The sequence below is a fragment of the Mobula hypostoma genome, chromosome 3 (genome assembly GCF_963921235.1).
Source record: "Mobula hypostoma chromosome 3, sMobHyp1.1, whole genome shotgun sequence".
NCBI lineage: Eukaryota > Metazoa > Chordata > Chondrichthyes > Myliobatiformes > Myliobatidae > Mobula > Mobula hypostoma.
The window spans coordinates 183,203,049-183,220,775 of NC_086099.1; the positions used below are offsets into that span (position 1 = coordinate 183,203,049).

Below are 17,727 nucleotides of genomic sequence, written 5' to 3' on the forward strand. Positions count from 1 at the left end.
AACTGACACTTGAGACACATCTGTGGAGAGGAAGAACCAAAATCATGGGTTTCTAGCACATCTACAGCTGAGCTTTATGAAGGATCCCATAATCCCATAACACACACACACTTAAAGACTTTTATTCATTCAAATTGTTCGTTGGACAAAACAGGAGCCCTGACATGAGTGATTAAAATGGCTAGTGAGAAACAGAAGCTCTAACCAGACAGTAGTCAGTTGCATTATTTCATTACTATTAAATATTCACAACCTGAAGGTTCAGAGTCATCATCTTAAAAGTTCAGACTACAGAGTTATAAAAACATTTAACTAGAAGTGACAATGATTTAGATTCTGATGAACTGGGTCCCCCCACTTGCACTCAGGAACCTCCAGCAAATTCCCACTTTGCTGATAACTCTATAAAGAGCCCAACAGGAGACAGGAGACAGGAGCCAGGAAGTTAGATCTGTAAACTTAGGACTTCCATATGCTGTCCTGAACCTAATAACACTTCATATGCTCAACTATCAGCAAAGCAAAGCAAAATCCAAGCCGTTAGAATAACCAAGAAAAAAGCACAACTGAACACAGGTAAATGTTTTTAAAAAACTGTGGTGCCAAGCTATTTCATTATTTGTTACAAAGTCTGCTTACAGTACTTGCAAGAATAGATGCTGCCTGCAATTGTCTGAAGGAAGCGCTCTCCTGGGGATTGAATCCATGTCTCTTTCCTTTGATCTCCTTATTAAAGTTGTCTTTATAGTGAACCTGCAGCAAAAACAATAATGAGGTTGCAAATTCTGTGACATTCACAGACATCCCACCCTGCAAAAAATCACTTCAGGGAGGTAGCACCACCATTTTGGGAAGGTAGCACCCCCACCCCCCCGGCAACCCCATATACTCCCTACCCCCGGTCAACCTCCAAGGGTGTATGTAATACTTTGTTCAGTGATTTTGTCTAATCTGTAAACCAAGTTGGGTATATGCAAAAAATGTGACACTAAAATATGTACTTATATTATCGTGTTTATTCTATTTCAACTTTAAGCAAGTCTACAGGGAGTTTGGCCTCATAACGTAGGACATCAATAGCGTAGCTCCTTAGCAACTAGCCAGCTAGTTTAAATAACATAAGCTATGCTAATGAACGAATGACACCTGTTAAACTCACCTCAACGTGTCTTTTACATTTTAACCCACCATGGGCAATAGAAAAGTCACTGTTGCAAACAGTGCAGCGAGCAACACTGTCACTATTTTTGAAGTCGACTACCCACAGAGAAAACTGATAGGTCTACTTAGCATGAAGGGAGACCAATCAGGATGCTCCCTCTCCCGCTCCCTCTCAAAAAAACAATTTCCGGGATATTGTATATAAATTCCGGGCATCAGGGAGCCACTATCAATATGCGGGAGACTCCCGGAACTTCCCGGAGAGGTGGGATGTCTGCATATTTGCTGATGATACAAAGATTGGAGGTGTAGTGGACAGAGGAAGGTTTTCAAACCTTGCAGAGGGATTTGGACCAGCTAGAAAAATGGGCTGAAAAATGGCAGATGGAGTTTAATACAGTCCAGTGTGAGGTATTGCACGTTGGAAGGACAAATCAAGGTAGAACATACAGGGTAAATGGTAAGGCACTGAGGAGTGCAGTAGATCTGAGGGATCTGGGAATACAGATACAAAATTCCCTAAAAGTGGCATCACAGGTAGATAGGATCGTAAAGAGAGCTTTTGGTACATTGGCCTTTATTAATGAAAGTATTGAGTATAAGAGCTGGAATGTTATGATAAGGTTGTATAAGGCATTGGTGAGGCCGAATCTGGAGTATTGTGTTCAGCTTTGGTCACCAAATTACAGGAAGGATATTAATAAGGTTGAAAGAGTGCAGAGAAGGTTTACAAGGATATTGCTGGGACTTGAGAAACTCAATCATAGAGAAAGGTTGAATAGGTTGGGACTTTATTCCCTGGAGCGTAGAAGAATGAGGGGAGATTTGATAGAGGTATATAAAATTATGATGGATATAGATAGAGTGAATGCAAGCAGGCTTTTTCCACTGAGGCAAGGGGAGAAAAAAAAACAGAGGACATGGGTTAAGGGTGGTGGGGGGGGGAGTTTAAAGGGAACATGGGGGGGGGCTTCTTCACACAGAGAGTGGTGGGAGTATGGAATGAGCTGCCAGACGAGGTGGTAAATGCGGGTTCTTTTTTAATATTTAAGAATAAATTGGACAGATACATGGATGGGAGGTGTATGGAGGGATATGGTCCGTGTGCAGGTCAGTGGGACTAGGCAGAAAATGGTTCGGCACAGCCAAGCAGGGCCAAAAGGCCTGTTTCTGTGCTGTAGTTTTTCTATGGTTTCTATGGTTTCCATTCATATATACTCCTACCATTCTTGCATCAAGAATGTACAGAAAACCATAGGGCCAAGAACATTGCCGTGAATCATTGTGCAACATATCCTCAACTTTGCAGCACTTCATTATGGATCTGTAACAGTGATTCAGCTTGGGCCTCTAACATGGGAACATGCCTTAGAGGGAGTAACAGGGCCCGTTTCAGTGCTGCTTAAAAGCGGCACTTCTTGACAAGTCCACCAATGATCATTTTTTTCTCTACACACAAATGTATCCTTCAGAAGAGGTTTGCTATCTATGAGAGCAAGGAATACACAACATGGTTGTTGGAACTAGAAGAGAAATTTTCTTCTAAAAAATAAAACAAGAGTTAGAGTGAATTATATCCTTGCTCCTAAAAGTTTAAGAACTGAAATACAAGAGCTCCCAATTCCATATGGTTCCACCCAGCACTGGATTCTATTGTGAACCACCATTGTAGAGAGCTCCAATTACAGCAGGCAAGTTCACCCTTCATGCACTGTTCTGAAACTACGTGCAGCCAACACATTTATTAGTGTTGAGGCCCAGGAATATGCATTACCTCTATCTCTACACCATGACCCTGGGTCCACTGTGCAGAACCATTTCACAATTAAATTTCTAGACCAATTTTAGTACTTCATTCAAAAAGACTTAGTGGAAATGTATATCTTGTATATCTGCAATGTTTTAGCATCAGTGCACTTACTGAGAGCTCATATTTCAATCTTAAACTTGCAGGAACAAGGATCTAACTCAAATCTATTTTGTTTTGAAAGAAAATTTCTCTTTCTATTCAAACAACCATGCAAAGCGACAAGAATTCATTTGACCAATATGCATCTGATTGAACTGCTACATGTTAAATCATATTAGTAATTACTGTTCCAATGAAAGGTGCAAAGACAAATCATTATGAGCTCTGCTTTTTCTTAAACTATCCTGACTTTAAGAGTATGTGCTCTCCATTTTGTGATTTAATTTCACTTTTACTTCACCAAATTTTTGTCTACTAAATTCCTTATATAAATTTCCATCATTGATGATAATTATTAGATTTGGTAAAAAATATTTTACTGAATTAAGAAATGTCCTGGATTATTTTTATTATTTATAAGGCTCATAGTTGAGAATTAAGATAAACTTAAATATTTTTAAATGGGTAGCTATTATTATGAGAAGAAAATTTCTCAGGTTCCTATATTAAGTGTTCCTGTAAGGTTAGGTGTTCTTAAATCTAATAAATTGAACAGAGGCTATGCAATAAAATGAATGATTTGTTTTCCTCTTAAACTGAACAGACTTACTTGGCTGGTAATTTTTGAGACTTCCTTTGCATGTTCTATGTCTGGTCTACCAATAACAGACGTTTTCATAGAGGCTTCTGTTTTAGCTTTGTTTTTATAAGCAAACTGAAAAAAAATAATTTAAGTATTCAATAAATAAAACACTTCAGTAATAAATTTATTTACTACCGGGGGCCAAACACACTCGGCCATTGCTATCAGCCATCAAAGATGGCTATCCCTCATCCACACTTTGGTTATTCAGACAACTGGGCTGTGCTCCTACTCCCACCTTACAAACAGAAGCTAAAATGGGAGAATCCAGAACAGCATGTCATACAATACGGATCTGAGGAAACAGATGAGATTCTACATGACTGTTTTGAGTATGTAGGCCGGTCCACGTCAAAAGACTCAGCTGTCAGCCTAATGAGTACATCACTGCCATCACAGACTTCATCAGCAAGTGTATTGGGGATTATGTACCAAAGAGGACAATCTGGGTGTTTCCAAACCAGAAACCACGGATGAACTGCGAGCTCCACTCTCTTCTGAAGTCTGTAGCATTCAAAAAGTCAAACTATAACCTCCATAAAACTAAGAGATGGTACCAGTCCAAAATTGAGTCTCAGTCTAGCCACCAACTATGGCAGGGCTTACATACTATATAGAGTTATGAAACAAAGACAGACAGCACATCCTGTCCTGGGTGGTGAGTTTACACACAATCTCTGCAAAACTTTGACCAGAAGGACACTGGTATACCACCACCCACCCAGAGAGTCTCCAGTGTACCTGAATCTATAATCACCAACATGGATGCAACATCAGTCTTCTGGAAGGTCAGCCCATGGAAAGCATCAGGCCCAGATAATGTCCCTGGCTACATTCTTAGATCCTGCGTGGATCAGCTGGCAGATATATCTGCAGATAATTTAACCACTGCCTGCTCTAGCCTATGGTTCCCTTCGGCTTTAGTTTTAGATTATGAGGACACACAGTCTTCGTTTATTGTCATTTAGTAATGCATGCATTAAGAAATGATATAATGTTCCTCCAGAATGATATCACAGAAACACAAGACAAAATAAGACTAAAAAAAACTGACAAAAACCACATAATTATAACATATAGTTACAACAGTGCAAAGCAATACCATAATTTGATAAAGAACAGACCATGGGCACGGAAAAAAGAAGTCCCAAAGTCTCTCGAAAGTCCCATCATCTCACACAGACAATAGAAGGAAGAGAAACTCTCTTCCTGCCATGAACCTCCAGTGCCGCAAACTTGCCGATGCAGCACCCTGGAAGCACCCGACCACAGCCGACTCTTGAGTCCGTCCGAAAACTTCGAGCCTCCGACCAGCCCTCTGACACCAAGCCCCGAGCACCATCCCTGCCAAGCGCTTCGACCCTAGCCCCGGCAACAGGCAAAGTCGAGGATTTGGGGCCTTCCCCTCCAGAGATTCTCAATCGCACAGTGGCAATGGCAGCAAAGCAGGCATTTTCAGAAGTTTCTCCAGATGTTCCTCTGTCTTCTCATGCCTGTCTCCATCAAATCAGGATTGTGCACAATACAAGTACGATACCATTTTCAGAGCGGCCACGCGCGCTGCGTCACGCCGCCATCTTCTTCTCCCCACTTTAGGAAGACCACTATCCTTCCTTTGCTAAAGAAAAACAAAATAATGTACCTTAATGACTACTGTCCAGTGGCTCTAACATCTACCATCATGATGTGCTTCGAGAGGCTGGTCATGGCGCACATCAACACCAGTTAACAATTCCTACCAATTTTTATTGATGCACCATAAAAAGCATTGTGTTTGGATGCATATTGTCTTAGTTTGGTAACTGATCTCCATGTGACTGCAAGAAATTGTGGAAAATTGTAGAACATCACAGAAACCAGCCCACGCCACCACCCCGCCCCCCAATCCTTCTATGGATTTTGTCTATGCTTCCAGCTGCCTCAGGATAGCAGCCAGCCTAATCAAACAAAAAAAATCACCCCAGGCATTCTCTCTTCTCTTCTCTCCCATAAAGCAAGACATACAAACGCATGAAAGCATGTGCCACCAGGTTCAAAGACAGCTTCTATCCCATTGTTATCAGACTCCTGAGCGGGCCTCATGAATGATAAGATTGATTCTTGGCCTCACCAAATACCTCATTATAGAACGACAGATGCAGATGTTTCCTAATGCACCACGAGGAAACAGAAGAGTGGCAAGGGAGCCAGGACATTAGCTAAGCAGAGAGCTAACCTAATCAGGCTGGCAGTACCATCACCTTTCTTGGCCAACATCCGCTCTCTAGAAAATAAAATGGATTCTCTGACACTAAGAATGAATGCACAGAAAGAGATAAGAAACTGGTGCATTCTGGTTTTCACCGAAACGTGGCTAAACAACAACAAGCCCAAGTCGGCATTTCAACTCGACGCGTTGAGTCTATACCATGCAGACAGCAACTCCCCGTTAGGCAAATCCAAAGGAGATGAATCTGTCTGTATATTCACAAAGATTGGTGCACAAACGCATATGTAGTTAGCAGTCACTGTTCTGGGGCAATTGAACCTCTTCCAGTTAAATGCTGACCACATTACCTGCTCAGGGAGTTTACTGGTGTGTGTTTATCACCTACATCCTCCCAAGCGCAAACACCAAGGACACACTGAGGGAGCTTGCAGTATTAGATTATGAGAACACTCAGAACTCTTTTATTGTCATTTAGAAATGCATACATACATTTAGAAATGATTCAATGTTTCTCCAGAGTAATATCACAGAAAACAGGACAAACCAAAGACTAACACTGACAGAACCACATAATTATAACATATAGTTACAGCAGTGCAAAGCAATACCATAATTTGATGAAGAACAAACCATGGGCACAGTAAAAATAGTCTCAAAGTCCCCAAGTCCCCGATAGTGGCAGCAAAAGGGAGAAACTCCCTGCCATAAACCTCCAGGCACCGTCAACTTGCCGATGCCTTGGAAGCAGCCGACAATGAGTCCGTCCGTCCGTCCGTCCGAAAACTTCGAGTCTCTGACCAGCCCCTCCGATACAGCCTCCCGAGCGCCATCCTCTGCCAAGCACCTTTGCCCTCGCCCCGTCCGCTGAAACAAACAAAGCCGAGGATTCGGGCCTTGTGCTCCGGAGATTCCGGTTACCACACAGTAGCAGTGGCAGCGAAGCGGGCATTTCAGAAGTTTTCCAGATGTTCCTCCATACTCTCACGTCTGTCTCCGTCAAATTAGAATTGTACACGGTCCCCTACTTGACAGATTACAGATATTAATTACCGTAGAGGCCGCGTGTGCTGCTGTCGCGCCATCTTCTCCTCCATTTGTTGCCAGTCCATCGTCTGCTCTCTACAAAACCAAGCATCTAGATAGTCTCTACATAATTGCAGAGACTTCAGTCATGTAAATGTGCTGGATAGTTTACCAGAGTTCCACCAACATGTCACCATGGCCAACAGGGGAGCAAACTGACTGGACCATGTTTATACAAACAGATGCACTGCCCATATTCCTCATTTTGGCCTCTCTGACCACATCTTCATAATGAGAATCCCAACATACTGACCACTGCTGAAAATGAAGAAACTAGTCAAGGGGGCCTTAACCATACAGCCTACTGAGGCAATTTCTATGCAGCAGTGCTGTTTTGAACTAACTGGCAGACGTTCAAGGAGGCTGCCACGAATGCAGAAGGCACAGGCCTCGAGGAATATGCCTCAACTGTCATTGGCCACACCTGTAAGTGTGTAGATGACATTGGTAGCTCAAGAACGGTCATCTCATGGCCTAAACAGAAGCCTGGCTGAACACAGGGATCCACTCCCTACTAAAAGTCTGGGACGCTGCCTTCAAGTCCGGTGACAGAACAGCTCTCGGAGCATCAGGGAGGAGCCTCACTTCAGATACCAAGAAGCACCAATGCACAAAGGAATTCAAGAACAACCATCCGATAATGAACGCCAGCATATGTGGCTGGCCATCCGGGGCATTATTGACTATAAAAGGAAAACAGTGTTGTCCATACCAGTGATACCTCCCTCCCCGTTGCTCTAAATAACTTTGATGCACACTTTGCGGCATGCAACGCGCCAGCCAGGAGAGCTAACCCCTCCCAGTTGAGCAGACGTGAGAAGGACTCCACAGTTAGCCCCCGAAGACCGCCAGACCAGACAGCATCCGAGGTTGAGTACTCAGGGTGTAGGCACTCCAGCTCACTCACTAACGTCTTCCCGGACATCATCAAAGCTTCACTCATCCAGGCCACGTGTTTCAAATGAGCCACCATCATCCCTGGACCAAATAACTCCACACCTTCAAAACTAAATGACTATTGCCCAGTGGCACTGATACCAATCATGAAGTGTTTTGAACAGCTGGTAATATAAAGAACTCCATTCCTGCTACATTGGACAGTCACTGATATGCTTACTAACAGAACCGCTCTATGACAGATGCCATAGCGTCTGGTCCTCACACACCCAGAAAACAAGGACATACATATCAGAATGCTGTCTCAGGATTTCCGTTTGGCACTCAACACTACTGTCCCACAGAACTTGATAAACAAACTCCCACTCCTCAGTCTAAATACACCACTGGACCGGACTGGACTTCCTAACCAGCAAAGCTCAGATAGTCAGGATGCACACTGCTCCACCTTCCCCATCATCCTCCCAGGGCTATGTGCCGAGCCCACTGCTGTACGTTCTGCTCACACACAACTGCATGGCCAAACACCTGAGTAATCATTGTCAAGTTCGCCAACGGCATGACAGTGGTGGGGCTCGTCACCAACAATGATGAGTAGGCCTACCAAGAGGAGGTGAAAGAGTTTGAGACCTGATACCAGGTAAATAACCTCCTCCTCAATGTCAACAAGACAAAGGAGAAGGTTAGCAACTTCAGGAGAACTTGCACCATCGGCACAGAGCAATGAAAACTGTGAGCTGTTTCAAACTCCTGGGAGTACACATCGCGCGCAAAATCTCATGGTCCCAGAACACATTCTACACAATCAAGGAAGCTCACCAATGCCTGTACTTTCTGAGGAGGCTGAAGAGAGCTGGACTATGCACATCGATACTCACATCCTTCTACAGATGTGAAGTACAGAGCATCCTAACGTGCTGCATCACTGCGTGGTGTGGAAACTGCACTGCGGCTGACAGCAAGGCTCTACAACACGTTGTTAAAAACTGCCTAAAAGCATCACTGGCACCAGCCTACTCACCATCAAAGACATACAGAAAGGTGCCAGAAAAGATCCACTAACATCATTAAGGACTCTGCATTCAAAATTGTTTAATGTCATTTCCAGTACACAAGTGTAAAGGAGAACAAAATACAAACGTTTGTAATTGTTATTCTGCTCTGATGAACCACAAAAAACACAATAAGGACACAATAGTAAGAAGAAGAAATACAATAAATATAAATATATAAAATTGCTTACATACGTAGATTGATTCAACCTTAAGACATAGGACCAAAATTAGGCCATTCAGCCCTATAAGTCTGCTCTGCCATTCATCATGGCTGAGTTATTATCCCTCTCAACCCCACTCCCTGTAATCTTTGATACACTGATTAATATAGAATCCATCCACCCCTGCCTTAAATATACCCAATGACTTGGTTTGCACAGTCATTTGTGGCAATGAATTCCCCAAGTTCACAGCCCTCTAAATAAATTTTTCTTCATCTCTGTTCTAAGTGGATGTCCCTGTATTTTGAGGCAGTTCTCTCTGCTCCTACACTCTCCAACTATAGGAAATATCCTCTCCACATCCACTCTATCCAGGCCTTTTAAAATTCAATAGGTTTCAGCGAGATCCTCCTCATTCTTCCAAGCTCTAGAGAGTACAGGCCCAGAGCCATCAGAAACTCCTCATGCAGAAGCATCTTGTAAACCATCTTCAATGCCAGCACATCTTTTCTTAGATAAGAGGCTCACAGCTGCTCACAATGCTCCAGTCTAACCGATGCCTTAAAAAGCCTCAGCATTACATTCTTGCTTTTGTATTCTAATCCTCTCAAAGTGAATGCTGACATTCATTTTTATTGTATTGTGTACCCTTAAATGATGCCAGTAAAGTGATCCTGTGGGTGGGATCCTTCATGATGTTTCTAGCCCTTTCCTATTCACCCACCCTGCGCATGGACTGTTTGTCCCACCTCCATCAGGGAGGAGGCTACATAATATTCATGCCAGGACCACCAGACTTAAAAACAGTTAGATTCCCTACGCTGTGAGGCTCAACATCATCTCCACCCAGGCCTCCACAACCACTACTTTATCATTTCCTGTCAGTCACCTTATGTAGAGACACTCCTGTGCCTAGAGTCAAATCATAGACAATCAATATATCTATACAAGCTATCTTATGTATTTATATTTATTGTGTTTTTCAATTATTAGGTTCTTTATCGTACTGTGTTTTTTGCACTGCATTGGATCCAGAGTAACAATTATTTTGTTTTCCTTTACACTTGTGTACTGGAAATTATATTAAGCAATGTTGAACGACTTGTTACAATCGTGCACTTCACTGCATAACCTGCATTGCACTTTTCCAGTAACCTTTACACTTTATTCTGCATTGTTACTGATTACCTTCGAGCTTCATGCACTGTGTGGTGAGCTGATCTAAATAAACACTATGCAAGACAAGCCTTTCACTACATCTTGGTATATGTGACAATAATTTACCAACACCAATATTTTGATTTGTAAGATTACACTTAAATACTAGCAGAATTTACCAATCATTATTTAGTCATTCCCATAGGTAATTAGTTGGAATTACCAAGCACTGTAATGATAGGTTTAAGAATGTCTTCCCAAACTGCTGAAAGGGATAGCTCCATGCTATGCAATGATGTTAAAGCACAGTTAAACTCTGAATTTAATGTCTCTTCTTTTCCATTTTGCTATCAGCGGCACTGTTAGTCTTTCCACTTCTGAGGAAGATATATAGTTCTTGTGAAATGGTATTTCAACCATCCACATGGTGAATATACAGAAAGGCATGACAGTTGATTTGGCCTCACAATCTACCTTGTATAGCCCTTGCACCTTATTGTCTAACCACACTGCACTTTCTCTGTAATTGTAACACTATTCTGCATTCTGTTATTGTTTTTCTCTTGTACTACCTCAAATGATCTGTGTGGATGGTTTGCAAAACTAAGTTTTTAAATTGTATCTTAGATCATGTGCCAACATTAAATCAATTACAATTTAACATCCTTTTCACCATAGAAGATTTGCTGTAAATTTAATTGTACTGAAGGGTAAATCTATGTTACTGGTTGAGGCAAAGAAGGCGCAGTACATGTTTCTGATTATCAAATAAAGAGCCTTGCCGCTGTTTGCATTCAGTCCTGATAACACTCTAATAAGATGGCTTTAACTTTGTGCCAAATCAAAGTATGCACTGGCTTTCAGTTCTGAAGTTACACTTTACAGCTGCAGCAATGGTTTTTAGAGAAATCCAACAGCAAAAATTCAAATCGAAATTCAAATTGAAAATCACAAAATAGCACAACTAATATAGAATGAATGTTCTTTATAACGTTTTTGTAGTTGATTTTCATCCCAACCATCCCCAAGCTCCACAACAAACTAACATATTCAAATATAAATATTAGAGCAAACACGTACAAATCTGAATATTGATCAAAAACGATTGCTTACATTGCTAACCAGCTTGGTAGCTTGTGTTGCTTTTTTGATATCTGGTCTATCAATGATCTCTGTATAACTGTGAATGGTATCTGTATCTTTCTTGTACAATACCTGTTCAAGAGGAAAATAAACATCTTACTCACACCAGAATCTATACTTTTTTTTCAATGTTTAATTCAGACTGAAAACAATTTTATAGGACATTATGCACATTTTATATATGATATTATTAAGAACAGTGTGAATGTGCCTCTGAATACATAATTCCCAAGTTGCACTGTTGATGAAGATGTTTAAGTATTCAAGTTTAAATTTGATCTACAGGAATAATTTTCACATACATCTTCCAGGAAAACTTCAAGTACATGCATATCAACACATATTGCATTAAGATGCATACATTCCAAACCCAAAGTAGAATATAAAATACATGTTCTGCAGATACATCTACATACACTTCATCACTTGTGATTCTGAACATCAACAAATATCAGAGCACCTAAGATCTGAGAAGGCAGCATTCTCTTTCTGGCATTACTTGCATTCTGATAAACCAATCAAAGGGATTGTGTAATCTCAAATTAGGGGCAGTTTAAGCACAACAATAATGTCTCAATTTCTACAATGACAAGTATAGAACTCCTGTTCTAACCCCCATCTACTGCACCATTCATTTCAATTTCCACCAATTTGTGACAACGCACTGTGTACTCTCACCTCTACCTAAAAGACATGATGTTGGGGTAAATTCTGGTAGCCTAATAGAAGGGAATTTACTCCATTTCTTCTCCGTCTTTAAATATACTTCTACTAATCTGCGTGCGATTGTAGCTTGTAATTCACATTTTGATAATGTGATTTTGGGTTGACTAAATGATCTGGCACTCTTGCTGTCTCTAAGGAAACTCAGTGGTTGAGAGCAAGGCTGAGAATGGAGTGTGCCAAAAGCAAGACCCCATGATTGGCCCCAAGTCTTGACCAACCCCCCAATTAAAGCATCGAGCAAGATTGAAATCAATGAGGATGAGAGCGGAACGTGAGTGGATGTTCAATGCAGTCTGAAACTTTGAACCTCCAATGCCTGTGTTTGACTGGTCTCCCCTCCGTCACACTCACTACTGCCGGAGGAAGGTACAGGGGTCTTGGGTCTTGGGCAAGATTTAATTGGCACAGGTTGTGGATTTGACTCATTTTTAGAGGGCTCTGCTGTTCATGTTATATGTATTTCTGGTTCCTCTCTTTTTTAATTGCTATTTTGAATGATTTTTGATCTGGACAGACTGGCTCTACTGACTGCAGTCAATGAATGACACAGTGCTAAATTGAATTGAACTGAACTGAACTGAACTGAACATTCCTAGACTGTTTCGAGGACTCCTCTGTTGTTTAATATTCTGTATGCCATATGCTCTTTCTTGACGTTTGTGCGATTTGTTTTTTTTGTGCATCGGGTATTTGATGTTTTCTTTGAACAGTTTTCATGATGTTTCTTTGTTTCACAGCTGTCTGCTGGAAGAATAATCTCGGGGTTGCATACTGTATGCACACTTTGATTATAAATGTACTTTGAATATTTGAGTTGTGATTAGCTTTAATTTACACATGGACAATGGATGTAGATATAGGCAGATCATGTCCAGCTGTGCAGAATCACATAATGAAAATTCAAACCAGATTGAAATAAAAAGTTAAGATTTAAATGATTACTCTGTGATTTGATGCAGAATGAAATGACAATAGGATGAATATACAGATGCCAAAATTTAATTGTCCCTATCGTGCAGGAATTGTGGAATTGAAAACACAAAGATTTGTGTTACTCCTCTCTGCACCTTGTGGTGCATCGGGTGGCAACCTTGCTGTTTCTTCAGCATTTTGTCTGGTTTTTATGAGGCCAAGTTGCTAGCTCAATGCTCAACATAGCATGGATGGAAAGTGTGCCAGGAGCTAGCGGATTTGAACCCGGGACCACTGGCCTCAAAGCCTGGTGCTGATGCCACTGCACCACCACTGGCTTTAAACAATGAAGCAGGATAAAAATGTGGATTGGATTAGCAAAATATGAATAAGATGGGGAATGGGACAGGAAGTGTTATATAGGTGGCAGAAGATTTAAGACATTGAGTTAGAAGCTAAATAGACTTTGAATTGAGTAGATTGATGAGATCAATCGTTCTTCTTTAGCATGCAACCATAGATGAGTTAGCTAATTGTGAAGAGGACAGGAAACATGCAAAGGGACATAGATAAGTGGGCAAAAAGTTTGAAGATAGAGTATAATGGGGAAATAATGAGATTATGTATACAGAAAGGGTGAATGAAAAATTAATTATTATTTAATGGGGTGAGACTACAACACATTGTGGTACAAAGAGACCTGGAGTTCCTTGCGCATGAAACATCAAGAGACTAGCATGCACATAGAGCAAGTAACGAAGAAGGCAAATGGAATGTTAGCCATTACTGCAAAAGGAGTGGAGGATAACAAGTTGATACAAGATTACAAGGACCTGTTGAGACTATATGTGGAGTACTGCACACAATTTATGTTTGCATATTTATGAAAGGATGGACTTCTTTTAGAGGCAGCAGAGATACTTTACCAGGATGATGCTTGGGCCAAAGAGGCTTTTTAAGATGAAGAAAAGAAGACAATTCTTCTCTCAGAGTCATAAATCTTCGGAATTTTCTAATCAGACAGCTGTGGAGTGGAGTGGAGTCACTGAATTTATTCAAGGCTGTGATTGGCAGTAACTTGATGGGGTATTGGAGACCGAGAGAAAATTAAGGTACTGAGGTCATGATCGGATCAGCCACGATCTTATTGAATGTCAGAATGCGCTTGAGGGTCAATTAGCTTACTACTTCTCCTAGTTTTTATATCCTTTTGTTAAATCACAGGCTTTGTGTGAAGAACAAAGGAATTTACCCAGCTTTCCTAATCAAAAGCACCATCATTCAAGCATTGCTTAATTAAGGTATATGTACAACACAAACCTAAATATAATTATTTTCAAAAAGTAAATAGTTTGATTTCGAATTCCATTGCTATCTATGGTGTAACATCCATTTTAAAATATAATAAGTAAAGGTAACAATTACTGCTTCATTACCTTGTGTATTTGATAATTTCTCACATATATACTGTATATGCAATGAGAAAATGGAATAAAAAGAAAATAGAAAGTTCTCTGGTCAACACAATGTTAAAAAATGCATTACATATAAAATAACAGTTGTAGATGATACATTTCATGTCAGGTTTGCAGCCACTCTTTCAGGAGAATATTTCTACCTTAGAGAAATTAGGGCAGATTTGCCATGGAAAAATGGGGAATAAGGTACCAAATTCTGAGGACTGCCTTTTTAAATTGAGTTTATATTCTTTTGAGTTTATCTGAAGTTAAGTGATGTATTTAAATGATAAGTCAGATGGAACTAGCTCACTTACCAAATCAGTCAGCATGGATATACTGGACTAAAGGGCCAAATTTCATTGTGTAAGACTAATACAAAAAGTTAGACAAGAAACTGGTTTGTTAGATGAATTCAGTAAAAAAGAGCCAAAATCTTAAGTAATAGCTTTGCCAATTAAAAGCAAATTGTGTATCCTTTTACCCCAAACACATAAGACCCTAGTGAATCAAATGACTGTTTCAAGATTGAAATCAATGGCTTTCTGACTGCAAACTCCTTAGCAATTAGAATTGCTAATAGATTGCTATAGTTATATAGTACTAATTTTAAACAGAAGTCACCACTAACAAATATTATATATAAAAAATGTCTCAGTGGGCATTGCTGCAATTAGGATTTTAGTCACAGAATAATGTAGCATAGCAGACCACTTGTCCAACATGTCTTTGGAAGAGTTATCTAGTTAGGCTCTGTGTTCCTCATAGAATTGCAATATTATCCAATGCCTCCTTTACTGAGAAGGCTAACAGAAAAGGAAGGAGACAATGCAGAAGTTGACGCAAATTTAACATCATCCACTTTATGTAATGCTATTCCTTCTAAGTTTAGAGCAATTACAATCTATAAATAATCTATGCAAAATATTTGATCAAGAATGCTTGGGGCTCAAGGGAAAGAGGCATCTGTGAATATAAGTTTTTTTCTTGTAGTCTGTATGCTACACAGAATGATACACACTCCAAAAATTCAATTGCACAACACTAATATTTTAAACATTATGTAATTGAAAGTCAGAATTTTCCACAAGTGAAGCATAAAAGCAACAATTTTCTCATCGTTTTGCATCTATTGGAAATTCTGACTGGACAATCCTTGACATGAGACAGGGACACACTTACTTAGGTCACTGCCTGTGCAATTTTCATTTGGAAGACCAACACCTCAGTCTCAAGGAAGCCTCCTGAAACACCAAACAGCAATTCCCCCACACCTCTTTCCAAACAGTCTCCTGGCTTCCAGCCCCTCCTATCACTGCATAGCCGTACCAGTTCCCACAATTTTCCCTCATCAGTGCTGTAGATCTCTCAATTACTCCATTCCCCTAGCAGTGTTAGAGAAGTCACAGTCGTTCCCTACCCACCCTCAATACCATCAAAACAGAACAGTGCTGATGAAGATTCTAACCCCTCCCTCTCCCCAGCTCAGAGTCCTGGAGAATTCTTAAATATTATTAACACACATTGTAACATCTTCTCCCCACCTTGCTGTAGACCACACACCGACCAAATTGGCGCTCTGGCTGACCTCTCACAGTACCCAATTTATTGCCCCACCTCTTCTATATTATCCTAGAATTTCTAATTCTACGATGTCTGTTCCAGTGGAACCTTTAATTAGAAATTTATTTATGTTGTACATTTAGTTCAGCTGCATACATCTTCAAACATCAACAATCAATGTTCTGGCAGGTAAGTCAGATTAAGCTTCTTTGCTGTGTGATGTATTGCTAATGTACTATCTGTGTAATATGGTAGGTAAGTCAGATTAAGCTTCTTTGCTGTGTGATGTATTGCTAATGTACTATCTGTGTAATATGGTACAGTGCCTGCCATGAACTGTTCCCCAGTTCTAATTATGGGTCTGAGAACAAAAACATTCACTGTTTCTCTTTGTCTAGCTTAAGTTTTTAAAACATCTTGTTTTTTTTATTTAAAATCTTTAGTATCTGCTTTCTTATTTAAATTGTTTTCTGAAAGTGAGTACACAAAATCGACTGTAATATGTTTGTAATAGCTATATCTGTATGTTACTTTCCATTTGTGAATAATCAGGAAAGCTGACAGAAGACGTGTTTATCCACTTCATCTTTCATCACTGGAAGCAGCTGCAACATGCATTACAATTTGTCTCTCAAGTGCAGGATTATTGCATTGTGGAGGATCTAAAACTGGAATTATTAAAATAAACTGAAGGTTAACTTAATTAATATAGAAGTGTGAATAGCAAACAACTAGCAAACAATCAAAAGCCTTCAGCTGTCTCACCAACCATAACACCCACATAATGAATGGATTTATTGCCTTAAATAATCATATTGGATTGCCTAGTCCCAGTGCTAAGCAGAAGAAAATCTGGCTCAGTATAAACTTTCATCCAGATGTACTAATGAGAAAAATGTGAAGGTGACATTTTGGTATTATTGATTCTGAGCACATTAAGCCTCTGAACTTAAAAGCCAATGTTCATGACATGAACTATTTATCAGACTTCAGCATTCTTTAAATAATCAGCGTGAAATAGTCAGTGAGTTGTAGTGAGCCATAAAAGCAAGACGGTAAGCAAGATCTCATCTACATACTGGGTACATTTGATGTTTGCAAACTACCTTCTGATTATATTCAAAAAACATTGTTTGATTGATAGCCACAACCTCATCACCATTATGAGAAGTTCCGTTGCACAAAATGGCCAATTACATTATAGCAAAATTAATTCATTAGATGTGAGATGCTTTCAGTTAAAATTGGCCTAAAAATTTGTGTGTGCAGCATTCTTTCCAAAAACCATGCATGTGAAAAATCCACTTTTGCTGAGTGAAACATGATGAGCAGTACACTGCTTCAGAAACCCAACCACATACTTCTATCAAGATTCACTATCACACATACGACAAGATTTATGTTAAACATGCACCAACTAATATAATTCCACTTATAGCCTTTGAAACATTGCCAAAGAAATTATTTCTTTAATGTCACAAGCTATCTTCTTGGATGGCATATTAAAAATTCAACTCCAACTATTCTGAAAGTTCTGAAAGATGCTGAAGATACCTCCCTAGAAATTTACCTTTGATCAACAGTGTAACATGTGCTATCTTATGAATAGCACAACTTACTTTGTCTGAAATTCAGTACTATTGATTCTTA

General features: G+C 40.0%; 1 protein-coding gene across 7 annotated transcripts in view; it reads right to left on the minus strand.

The window, feature by feature from the left end:
* The window catches only part of nebl (nebulette), a 309,089-nt gene that overhangs the window by 77,642 nt on the left and 213,720 nt on the right, over window positions 1-17,727 (minus strand). For 4 of the 7 annotated variants that reach the window (XM_063044216.1, XM_063044217.1, XM_063044219.1 and 1 more), the window contains 3 exons: window positions 11,390-11,491; window positions 3,681-3,785; window positions 640-753 (listed from right to left, as the gene is read on the minus strand). The exons of 2 other annotated variants lie outside the window; for them this stretch is intronic. In XM_063044216.1, coding sequence (XP_062900286.1) covers window positions 640-753; window positions 3,681-3,785; window positions 11,390-11,491 — 321 coding nt within the window. The remainder of the gene's footprint in view (window positions 1-639; window positions 754-3,680; window positions 3,786-11,389; window positions 11,492-17,727) is intronic. One more of the 7 variants, XM_063044218.1, reaches the window with a different exon arrangement.